The following is a 25,973-nucleotide window of genomic DNA, read 5'->3' as shown; positions in this document are numbered from 1 at the left end:
AACTAGGCATCACTTTCATAGACTCATAGACTATAAGGTGAGAAGGGACCATTATGATCATCTAGTCCGACCTCCTGCACAACGCAGGCAACAGAATCTCACCCACCCACTTGTGTAACAAACCCGTAACCCAAGTCTGAGTTACTGAAGTCCTCAAATTGTGGTTTAAAGACCTCAAGGTGCAGAGAATCCTCCAGCAAGTGACCTGTTCCCCATGCTTCAGAGGAAGATGTGTAGACTTTGATTAATATAAGAGGAAGAAATAAAGGAAAATAAAGAGACTGTGCTCTACAAGCCCCCACCAAAAGCACTGCTCCTGTTAGCTCTTTAAGATAACGTATTCATTTAAAATTAGCATCTCTTCAATTTATTTTAAATAGCATCTGTTACTTTTCTCAAGCACCCATGATCCCTTGATTCAAGGATGAGCTCTACCACAGATTTACATATAGGTCTTGAGATGACTAAGCAAACTATCATATGAAAAGTAAATAAGCATTTCCTCAAAGCTAAAGCACATAGCAATCAGCAAAACACAGAGACTCTAATTCTGTAGCAACAGACAGAACCTAAATGTATTTAGCTTTAAGGCTCAATTCATTATGCAGCCTGTAAAGAGACCAGATTTTAGATACCAATCCAAATATTTATTATGGATAAAAATTATATAGTGTTGTTAATTTGCACAGTTTAAAAACAGATTTTATTCCTAACATTTTCCTGGCCTAAAAGAGTTACAATATAAAGAAAAGACACTGGACTACCTTTTCAGGACAAGGAACGTGTGGAGACTTAAAGACAAGAAGGAAGAAATTGGTCCTCTGTGACCCAATTGCACAAAATCACTTATTGCACATTCAGCATTTTAAAAATATCTGCATGATACAGTACCATTCTGAGACACACTGGCAAAGAGATGAGTGCCTCAGGAAGCTCACCAAGTGGAAAAACAAAACACAGCTACAAAATATCCCATCTGAGGGGAAAGAAAATGAATTATTTCAAATGTTATCATTGCTTACAAGCAACATGCTGCATGATAGTACATACAGAGTAATTAAAAAAAACCACACACACAATACAGAGCATCTCTTCACAACCTCAGACATATTTTACTGTGTAAGCAAAACTTTGTATTGTGAATACATTCCTTTAAGAAGTTGCCTCAGTCTGAAGAAAAAATAATGTAGCTGCTACCCAGGAGCCCAGAAACTGAAAACAGAGCAGGAATGAATCAGAGAGACCTCTTTTTCATAACAATTCCACCAGAAAAATGTAAACTATCTTAACAGAGAACAGAATCTGATTTAATTCACTCAGATCTTTCATGCTCATAGTTATTTCAAAGCATTTTACAATATCAGAATTAAGTTATTTTAAAAATATTCTTCCTATCCTCATATAAAGCACTCAGGAAAGCACCTTGATACAAACCAAAGACGACTACGGAAAGACTCCCATTGACTTCAGCAGTCTTTGGATCAGGTCCTGTTTCTTTCCTTCTTTTTGTCTTCTTAATACCTACTAAAAGAAATTCCCCAAGCTGAGTCCAATGACCATCTGCATGAGTCAGTAGAATAGCCCTGCAACTCCAAGTACGCTTCAAGAATCAGACATCCTGTTGTACTCTCGCAAACTGCAGTACAACATACAAAATATAATGGAGGACCACTCAGTTTAAAATTATAGAAATATTAAGCAGTTAAAGGTTAAGCCCTCAAGAAATTGGGGTAAATCCTGCCATTTGCTATATTGGAGTGTTGTGGCAGAGGGTGTGTTTCTTCTTACCATGGCAGTATCTCCCTGGTACACAAAGGTGCCTAGAAGCATGTATCACTTTCCCAGGAAGGCAAGAATTTCTGTCTTATACGCAAGCGATCAATACCTGGCACCAGGGTCAGCATTCTCAGAGGAGCAGGAAGCTGCCCCAGAGTACACTGCAGCTGTCCATCATGTCTACTCCTGGGCTCAAAGGATTCCTGATGCAGAATAACCTGCCGGTATCTCTGCTCATCCCAGCTCTGCTGGATTCTAAGCACCAGGCCAAAGCTTAGCCATTCTCTGTGTTTACATAATATTGTTCTAGCGTTCACTGGAATTTAGCAGAAGTAATCAGGATCTACCTCACAGACAAGTGAGAAAGACAAGCCAAACAAGTCCAAGAGTTTCCCAGGTAAACTCTTCTTGGCTGCTAAAGGGAAGGGCCTTCTTTTAAATTACACGGTGTGTGAATAATGTGAAAGACAAATGTTCATAGCCTTTGCTGCTATTTTGTAAATCAGTGTAACATAACTGGTATCTCTCTTTAGTTTTCTGAAATCAAAACGGTGAAAATATTTGATGTTTGATCAACATTTTCCATTGCAAGTTCTATCTATCTATCTCAAGTGCTTATACAGCCCCATTACCACAGTAGCCTCACAACACCAATACGAAATGGGGAAATATCATCCCCGTGTTATAGATGGAGAACTGAAGCACAGTGCGGTTAAGAGACTTGCTCAAGGTCACACACAGTAGCAGGGAATTGAACCTAGGTCTCCGAAGTGCTAGGCGAGCACCCTAACCACTGGCTCATTCTTCTTCTTTTCTGTGCAAAATCAATACAGACGGACTCAAACAGAAATCTACATACAGAGCCATATCATTTTTATTGCACTAATTCTAAAGCACGAGAGTCTTCCAAATTAGGGTGAAAACTGATGAGGTGTGATAGCATTGTTAGCCAGTATAGCATTTTGCTATGACACTTCATTTCTAAGCTCTAGAAGAAAGTTTCTTTTCTGTCCCAAATGTCCCAGGCTTGGTCTGTGTCCAACAGTGAATTTTCTCCACATCAGTATTTTAAAAAAGGCTTCAGACCATATCTGGAGCTGAGAACTTAAAAAAAAAATTAATTAAAAAATATTGCCATAAAATACCCCATCAGTAAATAGATGGGAATCCCATTTTGGGCAGTATTAAGTCTGTATCCTCTCTTCCCCTCAAGCAGATTTTTTTTATTGTACTGGTAATGACAGGTTTTAACAAGACTGTCAAATCAACAAAACCCAGAAACCTTTTGTAAATCCTGTGTAAAAACAGAGAGAGCTGACTGAGGGCAGGACTATACTTGAAACGCTGCATCAGCGCAGCTGCATCAATGCGCTGCTCTAGTGCTTTAATGAAGATGTTTTAAGGCTCTGTGAGAGGCCATAGCTATGTCAATGGAAGAAGCTCTCTCTCGCTGATGTAGCACTGTCTAGCTGGGGGGTTAGGTCAGTATAACGACGTCGCTCGGGATGTATGTGAAAAAAACCACATCCCTGAGTGACAGTTATATTGACATAGGTCTGTAGTGTAGACTAGACCTGATTAAACCAAGGTCTCATGCTCAACTCAAAAATGCTTCTCTGTCTATCATATAATAGCACATCCGACCAATTCCTTACTTTCAGAGAATGTTCTAGGCATCAGTGGGCAGAACCTTATTGATTTTCATGAAAACTAGAAAAAACGAAAGAGCATCAAGATATAAACACGGTTAAGAACACTAGATCTTTTACTCTGATTTTACCAATGGACTATTATTTTAATAGGTGGAAGAGTGGTGGGAACGCACAAGTGCAGAGGCCAAGCAAAAATGAAAAATAATTGAAAAAAATAGTTGAAAATCCTCAAGTCTCATACATGATTTACTTAAGTTTTAGGAGAAGGATAGTTTAGGAGTCAGGTTATGTTGTACCCTAACAACAATACCAAATACCTCAGTGTTTTAATTTTTAAACCGCCACTCACTCAGTAATCAGAATCAGTAATTATATTCCATTATACTTTTGCCAACTCTCACAATTTTATTGCAAATCTCATAATATTTGGTGTATAAATCCCCAGTTCCTGGAGTCTTGTGATTATCTGACAATTATCTGAATATTTCAGCTTTGTTTATTTACCAAAAAAGTTTATAGCCTTACGGTTTCAGAAAAAAAATCTTGAAAACATGAACTCTAACAGAGTCAAACACCAGGAGGCAAATGGAAAGAACCCCACATTTATTACTCATTAAACTCTCATGATTTTTAAGTCAATCATGGATTTGTGACCCCCAACTCATGACTTTTGAACATTTTGGTTTGGCCATACTGCCCTTGTGGTTGCTTGAGAACAACAGGGTACAATGCATGAACTTATCAAAGATGCCAAGCAAAGCAGCAGGGTAGATGGCTCCCTGCTATCTCAAATCACTTATTTTATCAAAGACAGACCAAACTTGATAGTCATCCCTAGCAAGAAGGATATCTTGTGGTTAAAGAGCACTCCGCAGCTAGGCCTCTCACAAGCGAAAACTCAGTTGTGTGACAATTTGTGATATGGGCACTTTCCACTAGGGGCTAGGATGGAATCATCACACTTCTTTCAACCTATGATCTCTGGCAGGATCTGAATTCAGATCTCAAGGAGTGAGAGACTAAATGTGCTTCATACGATCACAAAATGCTTTCAGGATCTAGCCCAGTCAGTCTAAATCAAATAAATCTACCTTATGTCTACACTTAAAAAAAAAAAAATCAATCAAATAAACCTTCACTTGAATGCAGGATTTTTCCATGAATAAATCACATGTAATGTTTCTTGGCTCGTGATCTACTTCCGCAGCATGGGAACCACTCCACATCTTTAAAAGGGCTGATTTATTTCAGAACACTTATTTCAGACAAGGAAATTTATCTTTGAAACCTAATATGCCTTCATAAAGAATACTATTGGTTTTATCAGTTCCCAGGAATCTGGCCAACTTCTGAAAGAATTAACTCATTAAAGAGGAGGCAGAACCTGCAGCTGATTTTACGAGAGGACCGCAACAACTACATGCACGGAGTCAGGAAATCACTGTCAGCATCACAAGTCAACTCATTGTCAAAAGCTGAAAATACACATGAACTGACCCATGGTGAACATGAAACTTGGCTAAAAAATGGTCACTGGCTGTTAAAGGTCACTGGCTCCTCTGTATAAAAAGCAAGCAGAGTTGGACCACCACCACAACCATTAGAGATGGCCCAAGGATAAAAGGTTTGGATCTAAACTTTGGGGAGCTTAGATCTGGGGTTCTGCACCAGTCTCATCTTTAAACAAGACACAGTGAATTATGCAAGCATCCTTCCCAGAAAGGCACAGGGCACTCACTGAACTTCATGTTTTTTTCTGTAATCAATTATTAATATCACTGAAAAAGCAACAAATCATCCAATTTTAATTTGAAAACTCAACTTAGAGAAGAGTGAGGCGATGCTCATGGTTATGGGAAAGCATTTTAAAAAACTGGTTGGCAATTTGAGAGTGCCTGCTACCCAGAGAGGAAGCCGGTCCTCGTAAGAGGAAGGTGCAGTAATAACTGACAGGTGTCTTTAGATTTTGTGTTTTCTGTTTGATTTTTACTCTACATTGCTTAAAGTGAGGCTCCACTCATAAAAGCGATTAGGTAAAATGTATACCTCTTTACTCAAGAGATTTGCCCCCGTGTACATGTTCCCAGCCAGTGCTTCTGACTTTAGTGACTAAAAAGAGGTTTTCCTGCATTTAACTCTTAGTGGTACCTTGAAGCCAACTCTGGGAGAGCGAGCTGAATTCTATTCCCTTTGTGCTTCATTAACAGAATTATGTATCTAGTTCAAACTGAAAGCAACAGAGTTCCAGGGATGCAACGAAGAGCAGAATTTGGTTTGAAATACTTTATTACTCATGACATGCAAGAAGGATAAAAAGACAGCCTTTCAATTTGCGGGGCTCATAGTTAGAAATACATTTTTTTTTTATTTGCAAAGTGACTATGTCTGACCTGGAAAGCACTGAGAAACAAAAACAGATCTATTTGCAGAGAAAAGAGACTGTGAATAAATGCTTTGCCCTGGGCACTATATAAATTAAGTAGATATATATTAGAATAGAATGAGAATTTTTATTCATCAGCAACAAACTGAAGATCCCTGAAACTTGGGAAAGGTTATCATCTCATTGTGAATGTCACAGCTGTTCCCTATGTCTATGATGAGACACACTGAAACCGTGGATCCCAATACTTCTGAACTGTGAAGAAGCCTGAATCCAGATCCAAACTGTGAATGACTGGGCCCATCTCTAAGTTTAATTAATAAATCCATCCACTTCCAGCATGCACATAGGGAAATGCATGTATGATTTCCACTGCACATTTTTTTATTCACCTAAATTAGAAAAGCAGACAAGAAAAGCAGCTTGATTCTACCTCGTTTAGTTAATTAACACACTGTGGATTTCAAATAGTGATGTTAAGAGTTCATTTTGTTCCATGGAAACATTAGTTTACCTTTGAATTCGTCAATGGAAACTACTTGATCACTTTACATAAACAACTCCATGAGCAGATGTTAGTGCACAACTGGTTCCAACTGGCCATTTGGCACACTTAACCATTCTCCTCAAAATATTTCATATCCATATTTTAACTTAACTACTTGTCCCTTTGTATAAAAAGGACATCTGAAACAGGAAGTTCATTTTGTTTTTAAATGCTGTGTAGAATCTTGCTCTCCTTCCTTTGCGAGTCATCCCATAGGGGCTACACATGTAAGTCCGGCAGGAAGAACTTGGTGTGAGGTCAGGAAGAGTCCTGAGGAGAACCTGAGACAGTCAATTTCAATATTGTGGGATTGAAAGAAGTCTCTGTTAACTGTACCACATTACACAGAACTATGAGGAATGCTAATCCAGACCCTTTCCCATCTAGATCATTAATTCAAATTCCACCTATGACAGCAGTAATTGAAAGCTATTACCATCTGACAGCTGCATGGTGGTCTATGTGAAATAAATTTGGGGATCTCTTTCCAGTTCCTAATAGGCAGGCACATCTGCATCACAAAACCACCACCAAAACTGGCACTATTTGGCATCCTTATTGATAGCCTTAGCAGAGAAACTGGTCATGGAGACGGAGCTATCTTCTTGCTGATACAGACAGCCCCTCCCGCTCATCAACATGGCATACTAGGCAGGTCAGCATAGCCAAACTTGTACTGTCCATGCTTTACCTGCAGAGATTTTTCATTCATCACGGATATAATTTACTTAGCATCATTCACAAGCATTCAAATATAAAGTCAACCTCTTGGACAGCACATGATTGAGTCCCATGTTTACGCCCATTCCACACAGACCTGGTATTAGCTAGAATTGATGTTCATTACTGTACATTACAGACCTTGGAGGTGCTGAAATTATATATAATTCAATCTCTTCCTTCTGACATCAGTGTGTTAACCGTCACTTTGGGTCTTGATCACAGATTTCAGCACTGAGGGCCTTGATTCAAAGCCTGCTGAAGTCAATGAAAAGACTTCCATTGACTTCAGCAGACTTTAGATCAGGCTCTGGGTCACTTGAATAGTATAAAGCAAAAGCTACTTCAAAAACACTGCTCTCCTCCTAAAACCTTCAATAAGAGAAAAGTATTTCTGTATTATTCCCAGGACCAGTATCTCTCAACTGAAATTTCATAGAACTACACATGCCACTAGATGGCACCTGAAGTCAAATAGAAGCAAATTCTATCAATGAAAAGCATTACATTCTTACAGGGGCAAATATTCAAAAATGGCCTCTAATTTTGCATATATAACTGATTTTGCATGCGGTGTTGTGAATGTTACTAATAGAATGCAGTCTTAGGAAAACAAGAAGCCCACTTCCCCCACTGCGCACCCAAGGTCCATCTAGTCTGGTATCTCGTCTCCAATGGCAGACAGCACTAGCTCCTTCAGAGGAAGTTGCAAAAGCTGAAGTAGGCAGATGTGGAATAATCTATTCCCTGCCCCTCCTTGCAGTAGGTGTTATTCTGATCGTTAACACTTAAGCCATAGCTACACTACAGAGCCGTAGTGCTGCTAGTGCAGGCACTGTAAGCCAATGGGAGAGCGCTCTCCTGTCAACTTTGTTACTCCACCCCCGAAAGCAGTGGTAACTATGTCAGTAGGAGAGCTTCCACACTGACCCTTAAGGTGATGTAACTTACGTCGCTTGGGCATGGCTTATTCATACCCCTGACTGACATGACTTATACTGACATTTGTGCTAACGTGTACATAGCCTTAGAGACTGACAAACACTGAAGTATGAGGCCTAATATATAATTTTCACTTCCACCACCTGTGCTCCCCTGAGATATGTATTCTCCGCTAAGCCACCAAACCAGCACCAAAGGAACTCACAAACACGGAAGACTTTCACTTGCACCTGCAAGCAAGTACACCAGGAATACTGCAACCGGAAGGGGATTAGGGATGCAAAATTAGTGGTCAGGCTGAGGCCTCTCTGAAGAGGCTGCCCTAAATTATGTCTCACATATACTGTGCATAATTACTTCCTCTGTGCTTTCCTAAGTCACACTCTACTACAGAGTAACACACTGCTCTCAAATGCAGTAGTAACAAGCCATGGGCAAGGGAAAAATAAACCTGCCAAGTACACACCGGGGTTTCTTCAAAGCGAGGATGACAAAAACTGGAATTCACAGGCACAGAAAGTAACTGGAACAGATTTGGTCTCTAATATGCAATTTATGCTGAATGATACAATATGCCACTAATTTCCTTCTTAAACCAACATAACAGTCAGTTAAAGATGCTGTCATTCTAAAAGTTTTCCTGATAGATTATTAATACCAAAAAGTGTAAACAGTAGGTCTGACCAAATATTTTCCATTAAAACTGATTTTTGATAGAAAATTGGGTTTCAACTAACTAAAATTTTCACTAACAGTGTTTGCTTTCCACAGAAAATTTTGATTTTTTCATAAAAATATTGAATGCCCAATCATTGGAAAATGTTCCCACCAAGAGGAGACACTGGGGTACATCATGGAAAATGTCCAACCAGGAACTCCAGGCTATAAAGGACAATGAGATCATGAGGCTCTGCAGCAGCTTTTCTGAGCCAAATTATTGCCCATTTTGTCCCAAAAATTTTGGTTTTCAATTTTTGACTGAAAATTCAGAATTTTTCTGTAGAAAATAAAAACCCATTTTCTGACCAGCTGTAGCCTGTAAGACAGGACCCCCAATGTTTTATTAGAAAGTCAAAGTGATATTGTACCATTTGGCTTTGGAGCCATTCAATCAAAGCTTCTGCTGTTGAATCTGGGACCTGACATCGCAGTCCTTCTTTTTCATCTGCTTCCATCATCTCTAGTAAACCACGCAAATCCTCCACAAGGTGCAGTGCTCGCAGGCTCCCCATGAACGGGGAGGTAGGGGACTGACAATCAAATATACCATTGGAATACTCCAAAGCCTTGGAACCTAGACAAAAGCAAGGTAAAGAGACAAGGATTACATCAGATAAGCCACAAGAGTAAATAAAAATATAAATATGATTATGAGACTTGCTATAATACATCTAGGAGGTTCAGCACCTACAGGGATTCCTTGTGACAAATATTTATTACCAACAAAATTCAGACCTGGATCTGGATTTTGAACTCCCAGACTTTAAGGGTGTTTGGATGCAGGCTCATCTCCATGTTATAGCACAGACAGGTAATTCTTCACTGATACTCATCTGGTGTCCTGATGATACCTGTAACTTGTATCCTTTCTACAATTTTAATGTACAGTAAACCTAACATAATATATCACAGGCTGTTATGACTGTCTTGCAGTAGAGTAACATGCCAATACAAAGCACACTGGAGTTCAAGGCACAGCTTGGTCCCCCAGCTCCCTAGGCTACCAGAGGTTGGGAATACTATGGAAGAAACACGTTCAGCCCTAGCGGTGTTTTGTCTCACCCTGTGGTGATTACATGATCCAAGAGAGACACTGATGGGTTCCACAGGGAATTGCAGTCAACATTTTTCACTCAAAGAGAGAGGTTAGCCTGATGCAAAGGCTCGGAAGCCTTTAAAAAAATAAAGCGCATGAACAAAGAGGAAGAGAAGGAAATATTGAATGACTTCCCCTAAAATTAAAACCGTAAGCCCAAACAAGGTGGATATCAGGGCGTTCACACGTGAGTATTAATAAGCAAAAGTTATTATTCACTAACACAAAGGACGTTCACTCTAAAGTTAAAGGTTCAATAAAAAAGGGAAGAAATTCACAGTTAAAGCTGATTTAAGTTAGCTTAGCTAATTCTGTCTCGATACTTCAACACACTGATTTGAGACTGTCACCTCTGTAACGACTTAATACTGTAATGCCAAGACACAGTGAGACATATTAACGACAAAGTATCAGCTTTTGTGCTATTAACTGTTTGGATATTGCAGATATATGCAGAATGTACACTTCCTTCTAAGCCTTCATTTGTCTGGCAGTCTGAAAAATGCAAGCATTCCAACTATTAATTCCCTTGAGAAAATTGAAAAGAGAAAAATGCCTTGAAGAAGTATAGGAGGTGATAGGACAGAATTAACAACTCCTTCGCAATATTATTTAAAGGTTTGTAAAGACATATGTAATTAAGTCTTTGGTGTCTTAAACATCCTGATAACCATCCTTTATTTTTACATTAAATCCCATGTTATTCAAGCCTACTTGGGCCCTTCATAATTCAGACGCTTGACTAGATCTGCATGCTAATATAAACTTTTTTTTAGAGATAGACTATATCAAGCCTAGGACTTCATTATGACCCATTGTATACATTGCACATGTGTGCCACAGGTCTTTAAGAAGATAGCATTGCGGAGAAAAGTCAGTTCCAGCAAAGCAGGAACTTTTTTAAAAACTTTTTTTTTAAAGGATATTATTGTATGTGGGATTGTTGAAGCCTTCATATCTCTGATGCTGCCTACACAGAATACTTCTTCAATTTGAACAGCTGTCTGGATAGCTCTGCTGGAATGGAATCAAACCAAAAACTTCTATCTGCTTTATTTCTCTGTTTCATATGATTGTATTTTTTTCACAGCTTACTGGACACAGTTTTAAGAGTTCAGGAAGTAATATACTTTTTGAGCTCTCTCTCCAGCCCAGTAAAAATGTATGAGCGAATTGCTCATGCTTATGAAAACATTAAAGTTAGAGACAGGCCCAAACCAAAGCCCTGATTCAAAAAGCTTCTACTTTGAAAGGATCAAAATTCAGTTCTTAATCTGAATTGTCCCATTCAGGCCTATTTAATTAATTTTTCTCAAGACTTGAGTGAGGTACAGCACTAGACAAGCTTTCCCTTCCTGACACCCCCACTACTCTTCAAACAAACACTAATCCTGATTTGAAACATCCTTGGCTATTTCAGCCCTTCAAGTTGAACCACATTGCCCAATGGTTTTGTGAAGTATAGTGATGGGGAGATAGGAGAAAAGGTGCAACTGAATTTGCACTGTCTGTTTGCAGTGATTTGGGCCATCCAAATCTGTTTGCATCCTTTGAGTTTCACAGCTAGTTAGTAGGGAGTCATTAAACATAGTTCTATTTGCATCCTCTTTCGACTGAAACAGCCCTACACAGATGAAAGGAGGATTGAACTGGTTGAACAAACAGCATAATGTTTTTACCTGCTATAATGCCGTCCATCTGTTCCAAAGCTGCAGCCAGCATGTCACTTGCGTCACTCATCATCTTCCTGCTTTACTCACTGCTAAAGCCTAACAAGAAATGAAATGATAATTCTGTTACATTGACACCAATACATCAAAAGCCTCAGCTAAGCAAGTCAGTCTGCAAGTGGCTATTCATTTTGCGGTTGTATTAATTGAGATGGAATACATGGGCCAAAAGTGTTAACGTAATCCAGTCACTGTCCAACATTAAACAGAATTAAACAAGGTCTGGGGTTTGGTATACAGAGACCTCAGCTTGCTTAACACTATGGCAAATACACCACTACAAATCCTTGTAACTTTGTATTAAAGATACAGAGAAGGAAAAAATGGTTAAAGCATCTGCAATGAAAAATATTAAGCCCGTGTTTCATTTTAACAATATCCTCTGTTTCCTTTCCTTCAGCTGGAGAAAGTTTTTAGAAGGAAACCTCCCCGTCTTGTTTGGCAGTCTCTTAGATGGTATTAACGCTGATAACTGTCCTTTTGGGGAAAAGAGAAGTGAGTTGAAATGGACTGGAACTGTTGTTAAAGTCTAATCTCATTTTATTTCAGGTGGTCTTCGGGATTCAGATGGAGCTGGTAGGACTAGCACTGCCATCTGGATCCCTCTCTCTGGCCCAGTCTGGTAAAGACATCTCTCGGGATCAGGATGACGAAGGCTAGGGTCCCAGGAGACACTGGGGGACAGTCATGATAACCAAGTTGCTCCAGTAGCCTCACTCTGTTTTTATTTTCCTCTCAAAAAAAAAGTCTTTTTTTTAAGGACCCAAAAAAAAAGTGGTGGGTGGAGTAGCTTATCCCCTCATTATTTTGTCCACCAATTAGGCCTAGTATCTGACACAAATTTTGGTTCATTAGTTTTTGGTTCCACATTTCTTGTTTTTACTAAACTACAGTCTTTGAGTTATATTAATAGGCCTCTTTGCTTAGATTAATTCAGTTTTTTTTGTCTCACTTTTACACCTCTTAATAACATTCATTATTGAAAGCAACTACTTTCCATGAACGTTTGTTGTACAAGTTATTGCAACATCTCTTGAACTTTCATATACTTTTTTACAATTGAGTTTACCATTAGGGTACATTTTTAAGCCCAATTATCATAGCATCACTCAGTGTCCTCTAAATTTAGGAAGTTTACAAAGTAGCAGGGTTCTTCCTGACCATTGGCAATATCAGCAGGCATGTCTCACCTAAGCCCCAAATGAGCTGCTAGGAAATCAAGTCTTTGCTTGTTGGGCTGGTCTCTATCTTTGGGAGGCCTGGTCACAGTCACATTCATGTGTGTCAGCTGCCTGTATTGTAGAACATTGGTGGCCCTCTAATTCCCACCAGCAGTGGCATGTGATGTTTCAGACAGCTCACACAGGAGAAACAGCATGCTCTAATAGCCAATTGAAATTTGCCAGAAGGGAAGTAAATTGAGTGTGAAGCTTTAACCATAGCAGTAAGCCTGAGTCTCTGCTCTAAAGCTCCCCCAGGCCCACAACTCCTCCTCTTCTGTAGTCCTTCATGAATCAAAAAAAGAGTCTCATAGCGGATGAGAAAGGAAATAACTATTTTCGTTAACATGGCACACTGTTCTATATCAATGGTCCATCTTGGGAGAAAAAACCCAATTTCAGATAATCCAGGTTTCAGGAAGTTCAGGTAAATCAGGGGTCTAGTGTTCTGTGCATTACTTCAGTAGAGACCGAGGAGGGAAAAAAACAGCCCATGCGTAATTTTCGGACTTCTCTAACGGTTCTAAATACATGTCACTTGCATTATCGTGACTGTGTGTGGAAACAAGGTGACAAATGGGGGCAAAATAAAATAAATGCCATTGTTCGTCATACATATCAAAAAAAATAAATTAGCAAATAAAAATACAAAAATAGATTCTTGCACATAAGAAGAGTGCTTCGTTGTTATCTTTTTGACAAGAGTCAGCAGCGTGTGAACCAAATTATGCCCTGGGAGAACTGCAGAGAAGACAATGGAGTTACACCACAATTAATCTAATCCCAGAATGTTTACAAGTTGAGGAATAAAGAGGGATTTAAAAACTAGACTTTTCTTGGAAGGACACTCTACTCTACTCTTCAAGAAGAACCTGCTGGACACACTTCCCAAGATGATAAAATGGGAGTTTGGGAATTTAAATGGATGATTTAAAGAAAAAAAGTAGTATTTTTAAGTTTTGGTCCTCAAACTTTATTTCTTAATTGAATCACTCCCACTTTCCCAGCTGCAACAACTCATCCTTGTTTCCTGTTATCCTTTAGCTCATGAGAACACTCAACTTTCAAAAAATCAACATAAGAGGCTTCTAAAGATGGCAACCCACTTCCTTTGCACCAATTTATACTGACTGCATCAGAGCTGGCCCAGACCAGAAGTTCAGCCAGAGCCTCTCCCCACTATGCTGAGGCAATTGGTGAAACCCTTCATTAGGAATCAAAAGGCGCCAAAGTTAAGTGCACAAGTGGCAGCCATTTTAGGAGTACACAGTGTGCCAGAGTTCAAATCTCTACGGCTCTTATTTAAACTAAGAGAAGGGAAGAATTAATCCCTCACCACAAGGATATATAGCCAATGAATTTTGCCTAAATTAACCAGCTTACATGCTTTCATTTTAAGTCTAATGCCCCAGGCAGCTCAGAGACAAGTTGACATATCTTATTAGAAAGTAACAAAAAACTTTACACAAGGCAAAAAACATCCCGCAGTTGTGAAGGAGATTTTATATATCTATTAGAGCTGTCAAATTATTAAAAAATTAATCGTGATTAATCAAAGTTTTAATTATACTGTTAATAACAGAATACCAATTTAAATTTACTATAAATGTTTGTGGATGTTTTTCTACATTTTTAAATATATCGATTTCAATTATAATGCAGAATACAAAGTGTCAAGTGCTCATTTTAGATAATTATTTTTATTAAAAATATTTGTACTGTAAAAAAAGAAACATTTTTACAAATGGAGAACTGAGGAACAAAGAGATTAAAAGCCTGCTTCAAAGTCCATTGAAGTCAGTGGAAGTCTTTTCACAGTGTCTTGCTCAAAGGTCACACAAGAAGTCTGTGGTACTGCTCAGATTAAACCCAGATTGGACTCCCAGTCCACTGCCTTAACTACAAAATCAGTAAGAAATCTGAAGATGGATAGGGAAAATTTGGGCTACCCCTTCTGTCTGGGACTCTTAGCAGAGCAATTCACCCAATAAGATCTCAAGATTTTAGATTACTGAGTCAACACAGGGGGATACACCTTCCTCATACCTCCTTTTCCTAACCACCCAATGTCCAAAAGTGAAAATCTGGTGAGAAGCAGATGGGTACAGTAACTCCTCACTAAATGTTGTAGTTATGTTCCTGAAAAATGTGACTTTCAGCGAAATGATGTTAAGAGAATCTAATTTCCCCATAAGAATTAATGTAAGGTTCCAGGGAAATTTTTTTCACCAGACAAAAGACTATCTAGATCTAGATCTAGATCCTGGTACACAGTGATGATGATTGTGAAGCTTGGTTGAGGTGAGGGAGTCAGAGGATGGGATATTTCCCTTACTGGTAAATGATGAACTAGCAATTGGCTGAGCCTTCAAGGGTTAACTCTCTCTCTACACAAGGCAACAGGAATGGAGGGAGACATGCGCATTTCTCTTAAGTACACTGCCTTGTTAATTAGATCAGCTTGCTGAGAGGCAGCTGCTGCAAGCTCCCTCCATCCTGAGTCCTGGTCTGTCCCCCCTGTTCTATGGAAGATGGGGTAAGTGGGGTGCAGGAATGAGGGGAGAGGGACACCAAAAAACATTAGACCCCTCTTCCTTCCTTCCACCGCCACAAAGCAAGCAGGAGTCTTGAGGAGCAGCTCCAAGACAGAAGTCAGGAGCAGCACATGGCAGTGGGGGAAAGGACACAGCTGAACTGAAGGCAGCTGCTGCACAGGGAACTTAGGGGAGCAGGGAGCTGACAGGGGGAGTTGATAAGGGGGCTGCCGGTCCACCCTGGTCCCAAGCCCCCACCAGCTAGCTCCAATGGGCTGCTCTTCCTGCAAGCAGTGGACAAAGCAGGCGGTTGCCAAACGACATTAGAAGGGAGCATTACATAACTTTGAATGAGCATGTTCCCTAATTGATCAGCAATGTAACAATGAAACAACTTTAACCGGGATGACTTTAAGTGAGGAGTTACTGTACTTTGAAGCATATTCTGTATGGATAACAGTGAAGTTGCTGGGTGACTGGATCAACAAGGGACCCATCATGAAATAAAGCAGTAGTTCTCAAACAGATGTATGCGTATCCCTGGGGGTACGCAGAGGTCTTCCAGGGCTATATCAACTCATCTAAGTATCAGCCTAGTTTGCAACAGGCTACATAAAAAACACTAGCGAAATCAGTACAAACTAAAATTTCATACAGACAATGACTTGTTTATACTACTCTATATACTATACACTGAAATATAAGTACAATATTTATATTTCAATTTATTTATTTTATAATTATATGGTAAAAATTAGAAAGTATGCAATTTTTCAGTAATAGTTGCTGTGACACTTCTGTATTTTTATGTCTGATTGTGTAAAAGCAAGTAGTTTTTAAGTGAGATGAAATTTGGCGGTGCACAAGAGAAATCAGACTTCTGAAAGGGGTACAGTAGTCTAGAAAGGTTGAGAGCCACTGGAATAAGGGGCTTGAATTCCAGCCCAGGCCAGCAGTGCAAAATGTTATTACTGTCTGAAAGCTGTCTCGTGTCCTATGTGACAATAGGTGATGATGTCAGTTCAGTTTTTATTGTACACCCAGCCACATCACAAAAACCACCAACATGGTTGTTATCCTTGTTGACAGTATCATAGGAGAGGCCAAGGGTTGAATGACCATAAAAACTGAAGTACCATTTTGCCGTTAGGCCTGGTCCCATTCCAAGCCAAGTCTGTATCACACTGGTGTGAGAAAGTTTGAGCTGCTGCTTCCCATGCCTTGGCTTACCTCTTTTTTGGGTGTGTCTACACTGCAGCTAGAGGTATAATTTCCAGCTTGGGTAGATGCACACATGCTAGCTTTGATCGAGCTACTGTGCTACAAATAGTCAAGTAATCACAGTTGCACAGCTAGCCACCAAATATATAGTTAAGGCCTCAGATGGACTGTCCCCGTGTGCCGCTGCAGCCATACTATTTTTAGTGCACTAGTTCAATCAGAGCTAGAGCATGTACACCTACCTAATCTGGAAATTACACCTTTTGTTCCAGTGTAGACACATCTTTTATGGCTAGAAGACTCAAGTCTTTGGGGTGTCAATCTGGATCCCTTCAGAAGCACTAAGTCCACCTTTTAAAAATGCTGTTGTCTTTACCAAGGTGGCAGCCACTGTGCTGAAAGGGAGTTTATACACACATGGGCTGAACCTATACATCACAAGGGCAAAACACTTGCATGTGCTTAACTTAAAGGACATCAGTAGTTCCAGCAAAGGCAATGTATCCACACGCTTAAAGTTAAGCATGTGCTTTAGCGTGTAGTTTCTATTCTAGCACAATGAAGATATGAGTCACAGGGATACTCTAGATTGTTGTGGCTTACATCTGGGTACACAGTCTGTGTGAGAGAACACTTCTACTATAAACATAGATACAGCACAAGGCTAAACAAAAATCAGATAGGGAGAATCATTTTAATCTTTTGCATGCCCTGCCACTTTGTCTTCTTATCAAAAGGTCAGATATTTCCAGCATCGCAGGCAACATTCAGCTCCAATATAAGCAATAAGGAAAGTTGTTCATCTCATCTTTGGTGTAAATTATAGAATGCAGATCCCTAAAAAGCAAAACAATTCTAAAGTTTCCCTATACAATTGTCATCTATAAGTATATACCAGCCGCTTGGTAACTTTTATTGCAGACCACCAAGCTATCTCTGCTGAAAGGCTACAATGAAAAAGGCCAGTGAGCATCATCTCTTTTCCATCAAAGCTCTTCTTGCAGCAAAACAGCAAAAAGTGGATCTGAACCTGAGGGATACCCTTGGAATGATGGAATAAAGACTACTGAACTTACATAATGACATACATTTTTTTTAACCTAGTTACTGAAGTTCGAGAAGCTGCAGTAATTTTTGAAAGGGAAAAAATAACATGTGGATGAGCTAAACAAAAAAAGGTCTAACCAAATCGAAGAATTATAGCTGCAGATTTTTGGCATAAGGTAAGTAAGCAATAAAGATCAAACAATATATTGCCTGCCATAATATATAGCAAATTTTCCTTAAAATATCTATGGCTCAGCTGCCTACATGTTTGATAAGGGAGAAAAAAAAAACCTCCTTCTTCCTTTGAAGATTGCCTAGATCAGGGATCTCAAACTCAAATCACCACGAGGGCCACATGAGGACTAGTACATTAGTCCAAGGGCCAGATCAATAACACCTTTTCATATAAAGGTACAAAAGCCCCTGCCCCCCACTCCACCCCTTCCATGAGGCCCCACTCTGCCCCGCCTCCTCTCACCCCTTCCCTGCCCCCATTCCAACTCCTTCCCCAAATCCCCGCTCCTGCCCCACCTCTTCGCCTCCTCCCCTGAGCACGTGGCTCCCTGCTCCTCCCCCCCCCCCTTCCTGGAAAGTGCTAAATGCTGGAAGCAACTGGAGGTAGGCAGAGGAGCGGGGACATGGCACACTGGGGGCGGGTGGGGTGGCGACGGATGAGGAGAGTTTGGCTACAGCAGGAAATAATTCGGGGGGGGGCGCGGGGAGCTTGTCAGGCCACAGCAAATAACTCTGCAGGCCACGTGTTTGAGACCCCTAGCCTAGACAATTAAGGAATTCTTGCCCTTAGTATAGTAGTATAAGAATCTTCACGAATAGAGAATGGGCACCGTCATCTTTAAATTTCTCGAGTCCTCTAAGACAGAGAACTTAAAGAGAACCCTCAGAACGTCTTCCACTCTAGACAAAACTCTGGTTCCCTATTGTGCTGTGGACTAAGGGCCCTATACTGCAAAGTGCCAAGTACCCTGAACTGCCATTTATTTTAATGGGACTCGAACGTGCTCACCATAGCTCAGGAACAGGCCATCTATTTAAAAAAACCATCATGGAGGGAGTGAGAACGTAAAAAAGCCAAGATGCTGCCCATAGCTTTGGTAAGGAGCAGAACCATCATCTCATTGTTACCTTGTTCTCCCCCCCTCCCCCAAATACCTGTTTCTTGTCTTATACTTAGAATGTAAGCTCTCTAGGGCAGGGACTGCCTGCTGCATGTTTGTACAATGCTTAGCAAACAATGGGGTTGGGACACCTAGGCACTACCTACCACAATATAAAAAATGGAACCAGTTTGCTTCATCAGGGCAAAACAATCTCACAATTTTCAGCTAAATACATTTCCCACTTAAGTTTTTCTTCTGAACAAAGACTTTGTCCATACTGGACTATTGTTCTGAGAGATCTGCACCAAAGCTACCATCAATACAGCTCAACTAATAGCAGCAATAGTGAGAATCCTAGTCTAGATAGGGCCCAGGTGGTCACTAGGTGTTTTAACTAGGGTCATCTAGCCCTGCTCTAAGTGGGGTTGGATGACAAGGTGGTTAAAACACAGGCAACCATGCAGTAGAGCTCCCACCATCGCTACCACAACAGGAATTGCCCTGGGGGTAGGAGCAGGGTCAAATTTTAAAAAAATAAAGTCCAGTGAAGCAAAAGGAAATATCGCTGCTTTTTGTAATCCAAAGAGAACAAAAAAAGACTTCGCCAAACATCCTCTTGCCACCTCTCAAAGAACATCTGCTGTCAAACTAAGCAGGCCACAGGCTAGGAAATTTTGAGAGGTAAAAAACAGCTGGAGACTATATGACAAGATATTGTTTCCCTAACTACTCATCCCTGCAAAGTGGTAATTCAAAACGAAGATAGCTTGAATTGAATTGAATAGAACAGACTGGTCACCCTCCCCAGACGGTGCGTCATCTGGGTTTGAGGAAGTGAAACTACTGAGATAAAGAAAACTGGAAGTTTTCTTCCCCTGCTTCAGAAACAGAGTGGTTTTTATTATTATTTACATAGCACCATTGCTATGTACGGCATTCAAATGACAGGAAGAAAGACAAAGACTCTGCACTCCAAGGAATTTACAGCAGACAAAAAACAAGGCAAGAAAAGACAACACACCATAGAGAGAGGAAAAGACGCAGGGATATCAGAAAGCAGAGGGAAAGGGGAATACAAGGCACACATTTTTGGGACAAGCATCCCAAACCATTTTGAGTACCAAGATAGTGACCATGCTTGCCTTGTACATGTGAAATGTCATCTGCTTGCTTGATGTTTCTAGTACAAATAAAGTAAGAGGAAGGACAAAAGGAATACTCACACACCAAAAGGATGAATTGCTGACTCTTGAAATAGAGTGGGTAGCATCTAACTAGGCTGCATATGAAAGAATGATGTATTAGCAAGTAAATGGAACAGATACTTGTTGAAGAATAGAACAGTTTCTTTCTTTCTTTTTAATTTATTTCTTTCCAAAGGAGGTAAAATCCTACCAAAAAAATAAAAAATAGGAAAAGCCAGACAGTCAGGGAACACTGAGAAAAAACAGCTTGAATAATCCCACAGAGTGGTGAAGCAGTCAAGGACCCCGGGAATCTTTCATTAACTAATGAGGTTGTTCAGACAGTCACCCCTAGCTAATATATAAACACCACACCGAATAGAATAAACCATTTTCTCTTACTCACAAAGATAAGGAAAGAAGACAGGGAAAATCACTCCATAAGAATAGATGGGTCCATATGTATAACACAACACAGAAGGTGAGTGAAATGGACACTTGCCAACAGACAAAGAGAAACACATGGAATTCATCCCCGATACAATCTTACTGACATCAGTGAGCTACACCAGCCATTAATCTGGTCCAGTATGTGCGTATTTCTCTCAAAACACCTTACCATAGGGAATATTTAAGACAAGCTCTGCCATGCTTCCCAAATAAAAACCTGTGTTACCATCCTAAAGCTTCTCTTAAATATAATCAGTTCAAGAGACTTGTTTTTTAAACCTCTATTCCAGTGCTCACAGCTGAACACCTTGCTCAGACTAGAAGAAAAAAAATATTATTTCATGAAAGCTAAATGACAAGAGACATAATTTCAAATTGCAATTATTTCAATTATCAGTTAGGGTGACTCTTATCAGTTACTGACATTCCCAGAATGTCTCTGGCTGTTACATATAAAGGAGGTATTTGGTCTTACTTGTTAAATATCCTTTCTGCTGGTTCCCACCAATACTCTGGTTGCTAGGGTTATGCGGTTCACCTTCCAGTACAAACACATACACACACTTCTGGCTACCTCACCAGTGCAGATGTATTCCCAACCACTTCAAGAGAAAGTGAAAAACAAACCACACAGAAATGAAAACACTGCTTTGCACGAAAACCTAAGGGCAGCCAAAATGTGCAGCATCAGAGAGCTTATGATGCTGTGCTCATTCACATAAAGCTCGCATCAGCTTCAAACGGAGATCCGCCTGAATAAGGACTTCAGGATCCTTAATGAAGATGCCAAACAAATATGAAGCACTTAAACATATTGCATGTTTGAAATTATTCATAATGTTCTCACCCAGAGACTATCTATGCTGATCGGTCAGTGTCTATCATCTTCTTTATTCCAAGTCTGAGAGCCCTACACGTACAAAGAAACTACTCATTGGGGCAGAGACAATATGTGGAGTGCCCACGTATTCATATGTTAGTGGCACCCAAAGAGTTCTCTATATCCAGTTTGAAACATAAAAGCAGTGGAGGTATCCAAGGCCAGAAGGGAATTCATTCTCTGTTCAAGAAAAACCAGCAATGTCTGAAAACTTGCTTTCACTGAAAGAGAAAGCTTCAAAACTTGCCAGAATCTAGAGAGGTATCTGTTCTCTCTTTTTGAGCTCAGAGAAGGTAAAATGGCTCTCAGGTTTAAAGGAAAGTCAATAAGCACTTTCAGAACATCCAAGAATTCTTCACACAACTACAACTTGTTCTTATGGTCTTTTTCAATTTCATATAAGCGTTTGTAGTTCCAATATGTATATAAAATGATTAACTCTCACCTATATACGCCCAGGATCAAATTATTATCCCATTTACCAAAAAGTATAGTTGGTATCCATTATGGTTAGAGCAGAGGTCCCCAAAGTGTGGGGTGCACCCCTCTAGGGGAGCACAGAGAAACATTTGGCGGGGGTGGGGCATGGCAGGCCTAGGCCAGCCCCACGAGGGGCAGGGAGGGAGTGCCCACCCAACCCTGCCTCACCTTCAGGTATGGAGCCACACCTCCGGCTCGGGGCCCCACACCTGGCCCCATCCCCAGCCTCAGTGCGGCTCCATACCTGGCCGGGGGCCCACACCAGCCCCCACCATGGCCCAGCTGTGGCTCCGCTCTCCCCGGCCACCCCCAGCTGCAGCCCCAACCTTGGCCCCATTATCCCTGTCCACTCCCCCCACCCACCCACCCCCCAGCCATGGGCCCACTCCCAGCCCCAGGTTTGGGGGAAGGGAGAGGTGAAGACAGGGTAAGGGGGGTTGTGACCCTCAAAAGTTTGGGGACCATTGGGTTAGAGAGTTTAATTACCCTTGACTGAAATAAAGAAGCTGCCCTAAAGAACGTTATTAAAATCTAGGCAAGAAGATTATTCTTTCTTCTTTCTTCTACATATCACATAGCACATGTAAAATTAGCTTCATATACTCATAAGTGTGCTATTTCAACTTCAGGCAAAACTGAAAGGAGCCAAGGACAGGTGAGATTAAAGGTATGTTTTCTTCAATACATTCTGTGTTGCATCAAGAGAAATATTTATAAGCACTCTCTATTGGTGCATTTTCTTTGGGAATCTGTCAATGTCCAGATTTACTTTGAGTAAAATCTCCAGTTCCGTATTTTTTGTCAGCACCACCTTCCTTATATCTAAACGAAAACTATGTACATAAAAAGGATCCAGTTAGTCAAATTATCAACTCTGTCTTCATCTCAATACATAAGTACATTGATCAATTAATTTATAAATTCTCATGCAAAGAAGATGCATCATAATTTAGGACACTTTTCAAATGGCAGCACCTGTTGTCAGTGCTGACTGCCCATGGAATTTTCTGTAATGTTTTGTGCCTTTTTGGTTTCATCAGATCTACCTTTAGAGCTCATTAGGAGTCAGATACAAGACTGGACTCCTTCCCATTGGAGAGAAAAAGAGAAAGAAGATCAAGAGTATCCAACATAACAAGTGTTAGTCAAGACGCTTAACATACTTCTGGGAGGTGAGCAGATACTACAGCGATGAAGACAATATAAAAAACAATAGACTAGGACAGATCTTATGCCTTTGTCTGCTAAATCAAGGAGCCCTCCTCCATGAAACATCTTCTCTCCATGCTGGTACTTGCAGACTATAACCAAGTTGCCTGTTATATTTATCTGTTTAAAAAGAAGTTTATCAGTCTTCTTCAGTCCCCCATTATAAGGCAGGTTTCCCAGTTCTCAAATTATTCCAGTGGCTCTTCTCTGAACCTTTCCCAATTTATCAGTATCCTTTCTAAAGTTTGGACACCAAACACAGCATCTCAGTAATGGTCTCATTAATGCTGCAGACAAAGATAATACCACTTCCCCACTTCTACTCCCACTTCCTGTTCCCTTGTTTATACATCCAAGAATCGGGTTTCATTTCTCAGCCACAGGATTTCACTGGGAGCTCATGTTAGTTGGTTATCCACCATGACCTTGTTCTTTTCAGAGACACTACATACAAAGACATAGTTCCCTATCCCATAACTATGACCTATATTCTTTGTTCTTACAGGTGCAACCTTGCATTTGGCTTTATTGAAACACACGTTTGTTTATGCCAACTTACCAAACAATCTAGACTGCTCTTTAAGTGTGATCTGTCTTGATCATTATATGTGTGTTTTGGGAAGGTTTAGTAATACAAGAATCCTAATAAAGCATTTGATAAGTACTAAGTATTACTGTCATTTATTGACATATAAATAAAATGCATGTCTTGGGTAGCTGGTTCTCACACTCTCTTCTGACACATTTTAATATTGATAATTACTGCGTACCACATTTCCAATCTTGGTTATATTTTGTTTCTTAGCCAAAGGAAACAGTCTGGGGTGAGGAGAGGGACAGAACAGCTAGTCAAAATGTTATTCTCTTGACAGTCTAACAAAAAAACCCCCAAAAAACGAGCAAACAAAACCAACAACTCAATATTTATATTTTGTAAATGTGTATGGGAAGGAGGTGGGGGAAGCTATTCCACGAAGATCATCAATACACCAAGTTTAATTCTACAGCGAATTAATTCTACCGAGTGACAAAATCCACTAATAAAATGATGCTGTGGGATTTTTTTTAAATCTGGAAAAACAATACATCCTTAATTCTATCAGCATTGCCAGGTGAGGCTGTATTTCATGAAAATAAATGTCACCTCAGATATACTGATACCTATTTGTGCTCTCTCTGGAGAGCCAGAACAAGCAAGAAATATAATTTACAAAGAAACCTTTGTACAATACATTTCAATTATGAACAAACTCGTGTTTCAAATATGAAATATCTAATCAGTTGAATAATTTCCAAAGGGTGTTGTAAAGGCTACAAAGCTAACAGCCAGTTTTCTAGTTAAACAACATCAAACTGGTTCATTATGTTTTGCTCCCTGCATGACACCACACCTCTGCAAATAATTAAACACATGACATGGTGGTTTATTAAAGGCAAAGTAAAGAGCAAAGAAAGGACACCACCACCACCCCTCCCCTGGAGAGACACTTTAGTGTCTCTTTCACATCTTCTAGATCAGGGAGGGCAAACTACAGTTTGGGGGCCACATCTGGCCTTCAGACATTTTAATCTGGCCCTCGAGCTCCTGCTGGGGAGCGGGATCCGGGGCTTGCCCCGCTCTGTGTGTGCTGTGGTTCTGTGCAGCTCCTGGAAGCAACAGCATGTTTCCTCTCCAGCTGCTATGCATAGGGCTGCCAGGGGGCTCCATATGTTGCCATCGCCCCAAGCACCAGCTGTGTAGCTCCCATTGGCCAGAAACCGCAGCCAATGGGAGCTGCAGGGGCGGTGCCTGCAGACGGGGCAGCATGCAAAGCCTCCTGGCTGCACCTCCGCAGAGGAGCCGGAGGAGGGACATGCCGCTGCTTCCAGAAGCTGCTTGAGACAAGCGCCACCAGGAGCCTGCACTCCGACCACCTCCTGCGCCACAACCCCCTGCCATAGCCCTGATCCCCCTTCTTCCCTCTGAGCTCCTCAGTCCCATCTCAGAGCACCCTTCTGCACCCTCAACCCCATCCCCATCCAAGAGCTCGCACCCCCAGCTGGAGTCCTCACCCTCCGACACACACCCCATGCACCAGTACAGAGCCCCTCCCACACCCTGAACTCCTCATTTCTGGCCCCACCTCAGAGTCCTCACTCCTTCCCGCATCCCAACCCCCAATTTTGTGAGCATTCATGGCCCGCCATACAATTTTATACCCAGATGTGGCCCTCTGTCCAAAAAGTTTGCCCACCTTTGTTCTAGATCCAAAAAGTCTCATGGTTGTATTTTTTTTTAATTTACTATTAACTTCTTAAAGAAAGTGCATGTAGTTTTTTTTTAAGAGGCTGGCAGATAAAGGGTGAAAGGTGCAGAAACAAAACTTCAACATTTAACAAGTAACTGATTTTTTAAAAATTACTTTGGGGTATTTTTAGTAGTAATATAAAAAGGGCTTAGCTTCAAATCTGTTGAGCTATCATGAGTTCCAGGCCTCAAAAAAGACACCGTATAACTGTATTCAATACATTACTCTGGTGCTCAAGGAAGGAGAATAAACAAGCTTTAAAGTAAAATAAAATAAATGCTGGCAAGGCAGTAACGTAATGGAAACAATTTGGAAATATATCTTAACACAAGACAGAAAAAATAAACTGCCTATGTTTCAAATTTCTTCCAAGACTTTTTTAAAGTGGTGTGTTTGCTTGCCTAAGGCACAGAATCTAACAAATAGGTGATGAAAATGATGATGGAAGACATTGGCCTTATACTACAATATGTACTGTACCTAGAACCAAATTGCAATTTGTAACACCCACTACTGGCAAAGGAAAAATGGTCATCTATCACACCCTGAATCAGGTAATTAAAGAGCATTTTCGTTCTATATACGAGGTAAGTGCAGACAGAGGAACAGGAATTTAATCTAACCTGGTTTTAATTGTAAGTGAATTTGTCAAAGGGAAACAAGCAAAAGAAAATTACACCTGTGGGTAGCAGGCTCAGATCATAATATTGGGATAGGTAGATTTAAATCAGATTGTTAGTCTGAATGAAAGAGATTACTACTGCATAGCAGAATAA

At 40.4% G+C, this 25,973-nt stretch overlaps 1 protein-coding gene across 1 annotated transcript in view; it reads right to left on the bottom strand.

The window, feature by feature from the left end:
- The window catches only part of PPFIBP1 (PPFIA binding protein 1), a 174,080-nt gene that overhangs the window by 61,723 nt on the left and 86,384 nt on the right, over positions 1-25,973 (bottom strand). The window contains exons 3-4 of the mRNA XM_050936387.1: positions 11,516-11,605; positions 9,109-9,314 (exon numbers count right to left, since the gene is read on the bottom strand). Coding sequence (XP_050792344.1) covers positions 9,109-9,314; positions 11,516-11,579 — 270 coding nt within the window. The 5' untranslated portion in view covers positions 11,580-11,605. The remainder of the gene's footprint in view (positions 1-9,108; positions 9,315-11,515; positions 11,606-25,973) is intronic.

This window comes from Gopherus flavomarginatus, chromosome 1 (genome assembly GCF_025201925.1).
Source record: "Gopherus flavomarginatus isolate rGopFla2 chromosome 1, rGopFla2.mat.asm, whole genome shotgun sequence".
Lineage (NCBI taxonomy): Eukaryota > Metazoa > Chordata > Testudines > Testudinidae > Gopherus > Gopherus flavomarginatus.
The sequence above is the reverse complement of the archived record's forward strand: the minus strand, read 5'-3'. Positions and strand labels throughout refer to the sequence as shown.